The sequence below is a fragment of the Crocuta crocuta genome, unplaced genomic scaffold (genome assembly GCF_008692635.1).
Source record: "Crocuta crocuta isolate KB4526 unplaced genomic scaffold, BGI_CrCroc_1.0 scaffold186, whole genome shotgun sequence".
NCBI classification, from domain to species: Eukaryota; Metazoa; Chordata; class Mammalia; order Carnivora; family Hyaenidae; genus Crocuta; species Crocuta crocuta.
This window is the reverse complement of record NW_027551569.1, coordinates 4,292,539-4,303,619: the sequence shown is the minus strand read 5'-3', so window position 1 is coordinate 4,303,619 and position 11,081 is coordinate 4,292,539. Positions and strand designations below refer to the sequence as shown.

Genomic DNA, 11,081 nt, shown 5'->3' with positions numbered 1-11,081 from the left:
TGGTCACAGAGGTCTTTAATTTAAAGATGGCGGCTTCGGCAGCGAGGGCTGCTATGGCGCTGCGTGCGAGCGCTAACCGGCCGGTAGCTTTCGTCAGAAAAATTCCCTGGACCGCAGCCTCGAGTGAGTGATGGAGACGTATTAGGGGAAGAAGTTTTAGGCTCAAGCGATCCTCAAAAGCACTGCTCTTGGCGGAACGCTTAAATCAGCATGGTGGTTGGATTAAGAGCTGTTGCTCCTGAGCAGGCCAGTGAGCAGATTTTTTTTTCTTCCAATTAATTGTTTAGGGATGTCCCTTGAGCTTTTGCGGCATGTATCCAGGGTCTCCTGCCTGTCGGAGTGATTTGGTAGAACGGCTCCTTACTTGAAAAGGTTAAGATGTACGATTTAGAAGGGATTGTTTTGATTGCGGTGTGGAGGATGGAGTCACACTGGCAAGATTGAAGGCAAGGAGACGAACTAAAAGGCAAATTCAGTAATTTAGTTCAAAGATGAGGACCTGAAATAGGGTAGTGGTCAGATCCACTTATGTTAAAACAAAATCAACGGCTCTTCGCGATGGTTTGAATGGGGGAAGAGTACGCAATGAAGGAAACGGAAGAACAACTTCCAGGTTTTTAGCGTTGGTGAATATCCTGGTTATAGTGTAGGAGAAGCAGGTTTAAAGAAGATGAGAAAAGTTTAAATGGGTTGAGTTTAAGAAAAACCTGTGAAGTCTGCGTCAGCAATTGGATAGAGGAGATTGTGTATCAATTGAGAAGTGCCCTCTTAAACCATACTGCTTAGGTTAAAATTCCACCTCGGTCATTTAGTAGTGCAACACAAAGGGAGGTAATTTGGGAACAGGACTCACTTCTGTAATTCAGTTTCATGTATTAATTGGAGTCGCTGTTACCTTCCTCATAGGATTTTTGATTGGGTTAAAATGAGTATATGTAAATCGCTTAGGCCTGTGCTAGATACATAGTAAGTGCTCAATAAATGACAGTTATTTTCATGATTACTGTAATTGAAGCTCGGGGGAGAGACCTAGGCAGGAGATAGAGGGTTGGGAGTAATCAGTATTGAAATCTCTCACCAACATTGATTTTTGTTAAGTTGCAGTTTTGAGAAAAGGTTTTTATATTTTACTTACCAAAAATTAAAAACCCACGGTCAGTTTTCTCCATTTTCATGTGTCAGGTCATCTCCCTTAAACAAAAGAATGGAACTGGGATTACTCACCTTTTAGTTTTTGTGGTCCAGGTGTGGGTAGTGGAATGGAAAATAGATCGGTTTGTGTCTTAACCTTTCAATGTGTGGCAGGTGAAGACCAAGCTAGTACAATGTCTTGCTTAGGCCCTGTGAAACAGTGTAAAGGCTCAGGGGCAGGTTTACAGACCATAATGGGTTGGTTAAAAACTTTTACAAAGAGTCTATGTCACATACAACTTTGAAACATTCTCTCTTAGTTCAGCCATTCATTCAGCAAGTATTTAAGGAGTGTTTGTGGTGGGCGTTGTTCTTGGTGCTTGTAGCTGTTTTCCCTTAACAGTTATAGGTAATTTGGGAAGAGGGTCACCTTGCGGAATTAATTTGTTTTGGAAGTCAATGTTTTCTAGAACTTTTAATACCTGGTTTAGAACATGTATATTTAACACTATTTTGTTTATTCTCTAGTAACATGGTCTCTGAGGTCCTGATCCTGCCAACTGATTTGACCAACAGAGCTCTTAAGAAATTTAGTTCCTGTGGGTTGTTGAAGGATTACTAGACATTTATTCATTCATCAAATATTGCTCTACTGTGTATGAAGTACTGTTCACATAGTGGACTCAACACTCAGGGAAGTTGTGGTGATGTGGTGTGGTGTGGAGACTTCCAACAGATACAGGCAGTTGTTGAACCAGTGAGGTTTAGATGTACTAGGGGAAGTAACCAGGTAATATGAAATATAAATCTGAAAGTACAGACACTGTCGTTCAGAAGAGACCGTGTAGTTTTTGATCTTTAAGATTACTGTGCATCTTCGAGGACTCACAGGAGTAAAGATAAAACATTGTTTTGTATTGCAGTACATGCCCAATAAAATAATATTCAGTGGATATATTTGGTTTGAGTCTTGAAGGATAATTACAATTTAGGCAGGAAGAGATAGGATTACTGACATAACAAGGGGGAAAGAACGATTAACAATGATGGAAATCCACAGGACACACAGAACTTCATTTGCTATACTGGAGAGTATCTGTGGGCCAGCAATGGGAAGTAAGACAGGAAGGGTAAACAGGGTCGTCTCAACAAATTTTAAAGTATCAGCTATTTAACTGAATGTAAACTTTATGGAAAGCAAGTAAATTGAGCTTTTATTTGAAAATCTCTAATATGGCTAAACAACATACTGTAGTTTGTCTTCTGTGTGAATTTCTCACAAGGATTGTTATCCATGCACCTAGCACTGTAACTGATGAAGATAGTCCTCTGCTGGGGACGAAGACTACAGTCCACGCAGCAGTTTATCTGTGCGTGTCCCTACACACACTCTCCCCAAATCTGGTACATTGCAGCTGTATAGAGATGGTTCTATTTTTATTTTTTAATTTTTTAGTTTTTTTGTTTATTTTTGAGAGAAAGAGTGCAAGTGGGGGAGGGGCAGAGAGAGGAAGACACAGAATCCCAAGAAGGCTCCAGGCTCTGAGCTGTCAGCACAGAGCCGGATGTGGGGCTTGAACTCACGAACAGTGAGACCATGACCTGAGCCAAAGTTGGATGCTTAACCAACTGAGCTACCCAGGCGCCCCTGTAGAGGTGGTTCTTGACTTACAGTGGTTTCATTTACAATTTTTTGACTTTACAGTGGTGTGATAGTGATACACATTCTGAAGAAACTCTACTTTGAATTTTGATTTTTTTTTTCCTGCTAGTGAAATGCAGTATGATACTCTTGTGATACTAGGCGGCAACAGCAGCAAAATGCAGTCCCAAGTCAGCCATGTGATGACGAGGGTAAATAACTGATAGACTTAATAGCTGTTCTGTGCCCATACGACCGTTCTGGTTTTCATTTTCAGTAGTCAGTAAATTACGTAAGAAATTCAACACTTTATTATAAAAAAGGCTTTGTGTTAGATGATTTTGCCCGACGGTAGGCTAATGTAAGTATTCTAAGCATGTTTAAGGTAGGCTGGTCTAAGCTATGCTGTTCAGTAGGTTAGATGGATTAAATGCATTTTCAACTTATGATAGGTTTATCAGCTGTAACCCCATCATAACTTGAGGAAGTTATGTGGTTAATACCATAGCTGCTTTCTAAATCTTAAGGCTTCAAGGAAATGCAAAGTAGCTCCTGTTACAAAATGTTTGGGAACTCTGGGTCCTCTTTTGCTTTCTACCTACAATCTAGGATGGAAGATACAAAATATATTAATTCCTTTTTTTTTTTTTTTAAGTAATCTCTATGCCCATCATGGGACTTGAATTCACAACTTCGATTTCAAGAGTCACATGCTTTACTGACTGAACCAGCCAGGTACCCGAAAATACATGAACTACTTTTAACATGTTTTCTCCTATACAGGTGAGCTGAGAGAACACTTTGCACAGTTTGGCCATATACGAAAGTGCGTTTTACCTTTTGTGAGTATTCTCTTTAAAAAAAAAATTATCCTTTCATCCTTGATCCTCAGATTTTATCCTCGAATTCTTGACTTTTTGTCAAAACATATCTAGTTGTATGACTTTCTAATGAAGTAAAGATGTTCTGAATCTTTATTGATAAAATTATGGGTGATACTGATTAAAAAGTAAAAAAAACTTATACTGCGCATAACATATTACCACAGGGACTCAAAACAACGTGCATATAAGTTACCTCACAGTTTCTGCAGATCAGGGATCTGGGCACAGCCTTGCTGGGTCTTCTGTTCAGGGTCTCACATAGCTGCAGGCCAGGTGTCAGCTGGGGCTTTGGTCTCATCAGAGCCTCAACTGGGAAAGACTGATGTCCAAGATCCCTCAGGTTGTTGGCAGAATTCATCTTTGAACTGTTGGACTGAGGTATCTACTGTTTTGCTGGCTTTCAGCTTGTAGGGACTACCTGAAGCTCCTTGTTACCTGGGAGGTCTGTAGGCTCTCCCAGCATGACAGCTTATTTCTTCAAAGTCAGCAGAGGAGTTTATCTCTCTAGTCTGTTAAGTCTGTCTTAGAACATAGTCATGGGAGTGGCATCCCATCACCCTTGTTAAGTAACCTGATCAGGGAAGCAAGATACCATCATTTTTGCTATATTCTTTGGTTAAAAGCATGTCACAGGTCCCACACACCCTCAAGGGGAAAGGGTTATACGAGGGTAAGTTGGTGGGACATGTATAGATCACGGGGCCATCTTAGAATTCTGCCTATTGCAGTATTATAATACGGACTTGATACTTACTAGAGGATGATTTTATCTTAAAATTAATTGGTGGAGGGGCTCCTGGGTGGCACAGTTGGTTAAGGCGTCCAACTTTGGCCCAGGTCGTGATCTCACAGTCTCCGAGTTAGAGCCCTGCGTTGGGCACTGTGCTGACAGCTCAGAGCCTAGAGCCTGCTTCGGATTCTGTCTCCCTCTCTATCTCTGTCCCTCCCCATCTCATGCTCTGTCTCTCTTGTCTCTCAAAAATGAATAAACGTTAAAAAAAATTAAATAAATTTTTAAAAACTAACTGGGAGAATATCTGTTTCAGTCTTTATCCTTATTAAGTTGAATGCCTTTTTTTCTTTTAGTGTTTTTATATTTGTTATATTTCCTTTTTTAAAACTTTTTTTAATGTTTATTTTTGAGAGAAAGGGAGAGAGAGACACAGTGTGAGCGGAGGAGGGGCAGAGAGGAAGACGCAGAATCCAAAGCAGACTCCAGGCTGTGAGCTGTCAGCACAGAGCCTGATGTGGGGCTTGAACTCATGAACTGTGAGATCATGACCTGAGCAGAAGTTAGATGCTCACTCGACTGAGCCACCCAGGTTCTCCTCCTTTGCTTTCTAAGGAATGTTTAGGAATCAGTTTATAAATTTGTTTTGCTTTATTCTGGGCTGTTTAAATTCTTAACTCTTGGTTTAATGTTAGTTGCNCCACGAACCGCGAGATCATGACCTAAGCGAAAGTCGGACGCTTAACCGACTAAGCCACCCAGGCGCCCCTAATGTTAGCTGCTTTTCAATGATCTAATGGGTTACTCCTATCTGTTGCTAGTGAGGGTATAGGGAAGCTGGCACTAAAATTGCTCATAAGTTTACTTCATTTCTGAAGGGTAGTTTGGCAAAATAAAAACTCAGAATTTGTATTTGCTTTTATCTAGCAATTCCATTTTTAGGCATTTATTCTGCGGAAATGGTGTGCGGAAATCATTCACTAATAACTGGAAAGGGATGCCTCTGTGGCTCAGTTGGTTGAGCTTCTGACTCTTGATTTTGGCTCAGGTCATTATCCCAGAGTTGTGAGATCGGGCTATGCACTGAGCATGGAGGCTGGTTAAGATTCTCTGTCTCTCCCTCTACCCCTCTCCCCTGCTCACACACTGTCTCTCTCAACTAAAGTAAATTAAAAAAAATAGTAATACTACTGGAAAGAACCTAAATGTTTATCAGTGGGATTAAATAGATATTTATTGATACAATGGAGTTTTATGTAGTGGATTAAAAGAATGAGGCACATGTATTACTGACATGTTTCTATAAGCTTAAAAAGTACAATTTTACAAAGAGTATGAAATTTGTGTTTTTTTGAAGAGCATTAAAAAAATTTTATCCAAAAATTTTATCCACATTTTTTTTTTGGTGGCCATTTCCCTCTTAGAAGTATAAATAAAATAATTAGGACTTGGTGTTACCAGATCTTAGATTTAAACAAAAGAAAGTTTTGATTCTTGGTAAAACTAAAATATAACAGGAAAACAGTTTCTGGTAAACAAATTCATGTAATCAAGTTAGAAATCCAGGTTCCTGTTTTAGCTACGCATTACCTGAGTTTTATACAAAATATTTTTTCAAATGTTTATTTTGAGAGAGAGAGAGTGCAAGGAGGGGAAGGGCAGAGAGAGAGGATGAGAGAGAATCCCAAGCAGGCTCCACGCTCAGTCATGCAGCTTGATGTGGAGCTTGATCTCATGACCTGGAGAGCATGACCTGAGCCCAGATTAAGAGTTGGACACTTAACTGACTGAACCACGCAGGCGCCCCCAAACACAAATTTTTAAGGCGTTTATAGAAATTATCATAAGGGGTAGAGGAGAAAGTGTATTTTTCTGAGGTAAGGAGTGAATCACTGGGACATTACCTGAAACTTCATGCAGTTTAGGTTTATACTTAAAAAGTAACCTTTTAGGAGTGCCTGGGTGGCTTTGTCAGTTGAGCCTTGGACTCTAGATTTCAGCTCAGGTCACCATCCCAGGGTCCTGGGACCACAAGCCCTATGTTGGCCTCTACTAACCCTAACTGAGCATGAAACCTGCTTAAGATTCTCTCTCTGGGGCGCCTGGGTGGCTCAGTCGGTTGAGTGTCCGATTTCAGCTCTGGTCATGATCTCATGGTTCGTGGTTCGGGCCCTGTGCTGACAGCTCAGAACTTGGAGCCTGATTTGGATTGTGTCTCCCTCGCTCTCTCTCAAAAATAGATAAACATTAAAAAANCTCTCTCAAAAAAAAAAAAAAAATAAAAAAAAAAAAAAAAAAAGATTCCCTCCCTCCCTCCTGTACCTTACTCTCCCACTATTTCTCTCTTTAAAAAGTCACTTTTTAAATATAGGGGCAGTTTTTTAGAATTTGGTTTGAGTTTTTTAGAATTAGAATGTGGTCTGGAACACAACATAACTTTGTAACAAGATTGATGATGATGTACACTGAGTGAATAGACATCTCTGTATCTGTTCTTTTTATTAGGGTGGGGAGGGGCAGAGGAAGAGAGAGAATCTTAAGTCGTCTCGATGACCAGGGGCAGAGGGAGAGAGAGAATCTTAAGTCGTCTCAATGACCAGCACAGAGCCCAATGGCAGGCTTGACCTCACAACCTTGAGATCATAACCGGAGCCAAAATCAAGAGTTGGATGCTTAACGGACTGAGCCACCCCAGGGACCTCTGTTCTTTAAATAGTAGTGCTGGTGGGGTGGGGGCAGGGTGCTCCCAAGCATACTAGAATCTTTTCCACATAAATTCCACTAGAAAGATTCCACTAGAATCTTTACCTATACACGTGCTGATGTATAGGTTGGATGATAAGCACTCTTGTCTTTTGCACAAAGGGAAGTAGCATTACCTCGGAATCCGGAGCTAGGTAAATAAGGGTAATACTGTATATATATATATTTTTTTTCCTATTTTTCATTAGGAGTATTGAGTATGTGATTGTAATGGTAGTGGTGGTAATGAGAGTAATTGGTCTCCAAAATTACCAGAAATGCACCTAGATTTTGAGGCTTAATTTTTTAGTTTCTAAAAGTGAGGAAGTTAGAAATAGAGTACTGTATTTCTTTATGTGATTAAAATTTCCCTATTACTGTTAGTGTGGTTTGTATCTTGAATGATAAAGAAACTTTACTACCCATATTTTACTTCTCCAGTGGCAGCAGAAAAGCAGAATGTTAAGACTAACACAGGGGTAAGCCTTTTGTAACTAGGAGGCATTAAAGGAAGGGTTTTTTTTGTTTTTTTGTTTTTTTTTACATCTATTAATATGTTAGTTATCCCATTTTGGCAGATGAAAAGTTGGTAGTTTGTTTTGGAGCTCATGTTAACTTTCCCAAATTCATGATTAATCTCTTCCTAAATTTTGAGTTTTTAGGACAAAGAAACTGGATTTCACAGAGGTATGGCCTGGATTCAGTTTTCTTCAGAAGAAGAACTTCAGAATGCATTACAGCAAGAAAACCATATTGTTGATGGAGTAAAGGTAAATATTTTTCTGTATAACGTCATGAGCATTCTATGGATCAGTCAGTAGGTCAGAAGTATGGAATCGCCCAAGGTCTTTGGAAGATTTATAACTAAGGTTCCCTTAGTATTGGTTAAAGAGTGGTGGGGGTGGGAGAGTGCCAGTTCTAGGGTAGTAGAGGAAGACCCTGTAATGGTTAGCAAGGGGCCTCTAATGTAGAGCAGTGGGAACAGGAATCTACTGACAAGATAGTGGGAACAGGAGTCTACTGACAAGATAGTGAAGGGGTTGCAATTCTGCCCTTTCCACTTACCATGCAACCTTGGGTCAAAGCAGTTGATTTTAAGAATAGGGGCGCCTGGGTGGCTCAGTTGGTTAAGCGTCCGGCTTCGGCTTAGGTCATGATCTCATGGTTCGTGGATTTGAGCCCCTCATCGGGCTCTGTGCTGACAGCTCAGAGCCTGGAGCCTGTTTCAGATTCTGTATCTCCCTCTCTCTTTGACCCTCCCCTGCTCATGCTGTCTCTCTCTCTCTCAGAAATAAATAAAACAAAAACAATTTAAAAAAAAGAACAGGGAACAACTAACATCCTCTTGACTTATTGCTGCTGACTCCATAATAAACAGGCAGTCTTAGGGGGCAGTTTTTAGTTGTGGTGTTTTGCAGATATTGTCTTACAATGCTTATTTGATTTTTTTCAGCTCTCCATTCAAGCTCAAAGACCAAAAATTTTGCAAGGGGATCAAACATCTGATGAAGAAAAAGATTTTTGAGACTATTGCTAGCTATCAAATAAAGGAAACAAAATTGAAAATTTTGTCTAAATGTTTTTATTTGAAACAAGTAGTTGCACCAAGCAAGAGCCTGCTTTCCCCATTCCAAATGAAAACCGAGCTCAGTAGGGGCAGGGGTCATTTGGCAGGACAGTTGTAGTATGTGAACATCCTTCTACTCGCTGTGGTTGGGGCAACTATTCATCAGCAGTCATTTTTACACAAAATATTATCCCCAAAGTACTAATGTCACACAAAAGGAAGTGGTCTCATTTCATGTGTGGGGCAGTATGTTCTATAAATGCCAAAAGGTAGGAGAAGCACAAACACAACCCACTGTTTAAAAAAAACTAAATAGTTCAAAGAATTTTCCACCCCCCTCCCCCTTACTCCCATAATAAAAAGTAGTGCTGGGATCTGACACCCAGATTTGGTTTTTCTCCTGGCCATTTACAGTGTTTCCCCATCTGACTTGCATCATTAGGGTTACAGATAAAAGTTCATTGACTTTCAAGAGCAGTGTATCTACTCCTTCCTCCTCTTCTTGCCTTCATGCTCATGTTCCTTGGGGCGGCTGCTGTCTGAGGGTCTTTTAGAGCCACCGTGCTGTTTGGCCTCTTCCAAAAACTTGTCCAAACCAAAAGGATCTTCCTCAAACTGAACTGGTCCTTCTCGGCCTCTTTGCCTACGGTCTGAACCAGAAAACTCCTTATCGGGAACAAATCTAGGGAAAAAGAAAAAGGAGTATGAACCACTCTGTTTTTACTAGTGCAAACACTGAAACTGAGCTGTCTGCATTGGTACCTGTTGGTCTTTATTCTGGCTTCTAGGTCATCTCCATACATGTCTTTGTCCAGATTTTTACTGGGCCTGTAAATATTCTGGGCCATATCTTTGCCACCTCTCCAGGCTTGATCATAAACGTTATAAATTTCATCTTCTCCACCTGCAAAACCACTGTCCATACCCTGTGGAAAAAGTACATTAAAAGTTAACATTTTCAGCAATCTGAACTGTGAATTAAAATGATCTTCATTAAAAAAACAAAGTCCATAAACTTTTATTCTTATCACCTTTGGTCCTCAGATTAAATAAAGTGCTAATTAACAATTCAGGACTACTTTAGTGAAGTAGTCCTTAAACTTGGGGGATAGTAGTATAAGCAGGTACTTGACAATTTGAATTTGTACAGACAGTGGCAAGAAGAGGAAAGAATTGTAAAGCAGCATTTACCTAACGTCACTCATTTAATTAACAAGTAAGTTCTGTGTCCAATGTGGGGCTTGAACTCACAACCTGACATCAAGAGTTGGATGTTGTATAGACAGACGTCCCTATATGATTTCATTTAGTATAATAAATGTTACACCCCTTAACTCCCTGAGAACATAACTCTGTTTCAACAATAAGGCTCTTAATGAAAATCCCAAGACAACAAGGAACTTGTTTCATATATTTGAGTGGTTCCTTAATATGGGGTTGTGCTTTTTTAGAAAAAAATTTATTACAACTTTGAAATAATTTAAGCTTGTAAGAGGTGATGGTCATAAATATTTACTTATGTGGAACTTTCATGCCTAACCCCTTTCCTCATCAGGGTGGTAAATTACTACTGCAGAGTGTTTAAGAACACAAACTTTGCAATCAACACAGCTCATGTTTGAATCTTCTATTAGTTTCTAGCTAAACCTCTATGTGTCTCAATTTCCTCATCTATAGAGGTTATAATAAATAGTATGAAGTCATAGGGTTTTTGTAAGGATTACATGAGATAATCAAATAAAAGAACAATGCCAGGAATGTAAAATGCCTAAGTTATTATTAAACTAAAAGAGCTTACTCAAATGCTACCTTCAAATCTCCCTGAAGCCTCCAAGTCATAACAAACTTCCCTTCTATATCCCAGTAGAACTTCATTTATATGTTTATGTTTTTATTAAAGCCTGCCTTGTCTTTACACACATCTGTCTTTTCCAGTAGACTTGAAGGTTCCTTGAGGGCAAAGCACATCTATCTCTGATCTCACGGTCTTATGCACAATAAATAATCAATGTTGGGTGGATTAAAACATTAAGATACTTCTTCACTCCTAATGTGTCCTAGCTAGTTAATAACAGTAGGTTATTAGAAATCAGATTTCCTGACAGCTAGTCTAGCACTTAAATTTAGTTTTTCAGCTTCATCTTTTAAAGGTCTCAAGTTTATGTGATTCTATAGCATTAAAAAAAATTCTTTCTTCAAAGATCAAAAATCCCAAGAGATAATTTTGTAGAACACTGGCTCTAGTTTAGAAATAAAAGACTGATATATTAATTTTTTTTAAAATCAACTAATTTCTTTCATTTTCTACTAGTGTCTTAAATCTTAGCCAACTGTCAGAGGGCAAAATCAGAGTTGTTTCATCCTACTACATCAAATAAGATGAAA

General features: G+C 39.4%; 2 protein-coding genes across 4 annotated transcripts in view; one reads left to right on the top strand and one right to left on the bottom strand.

Annotated features, from left to right (window-relative positions):
* The first annotated feature begins 2 nt into the window (after positions 1–2).
* SLIRP (SRA stem-loop interacting RNA binding protein) lies at positions 3–8,695 on the top strand. Of its 2 annotated transcripts, none has more exons than XM_077750628.1 (4): positions 3–123; positions 3,557–3,615; positions 7,792–7,899; positions 8,583–8,695. In XM_077750628.1, exons 1-4 carry the CDS (start codon positions 27–29, stop codon positions 8,652–8,654), a joined length of 336 nt encoding a protein of 111 aa, XP_077606754.1. In that variant the 5' UTR covers positions 3–26; the 3' UTR covers positions 8,655–8,695. The 2 variants fall into 2 exon arrangements, with proteins under 2 accessions (XP_077606754.1, XP_077606755.1); XM_077750629.1 differs by lacking the exon at positions 3–123 and adding an exon at positions 156–250.
* Positions 8,689–11,081, bottom strand: part of SNW1 (SNW domain containing 1) — a 32,364-nt gene continuing 29,971 nt past the window's right edge. Inside the window, exons 13-14 of one of the 2 annotated variants that reach the window (XM_077750627.1) lie at positions 9,459–9,622; positions 8,689–9,378 (exon numbers count right to left, since the gene is read on the bottom strand). In XM_077750627.1, the coding sequence (XP_077606753.1) occupies positions 9,180–9,378; positions 9,459–9,622 (363 nt within the window). In that variant the 3' untranslated portion in view covers positions 8,689–9,179. Of the gene's footprint in view, positions 9,623–11,081 lie in introns of both variants that reach the window. The other variant, XM_077750626.1, reaches the window with a different exon arrangement.

Coding starts and splice junctions, on each gene's coding strand:
- SLIRP (XM_077750628.1), top strand. CDS start 27: ATGGCGGCTTCGGCAGCGAGGGCTGCTATGGCGCTGCGTGCGAGCGCT. Junction 124..3,556: donor TCCCTGGACCGCAGCCTCGA/GTGAGTGATGGA, acceptor TCTCCTATACAG/GTGAGCTGAGAGAACACTTT. Junction 7,900..8,582: donor ATATTGTTGATGGAGTAAAG/GTAAATATTTTT, acceptor GATTTTTTTCAG/CTCTCCATTCAAGCTCAAAG.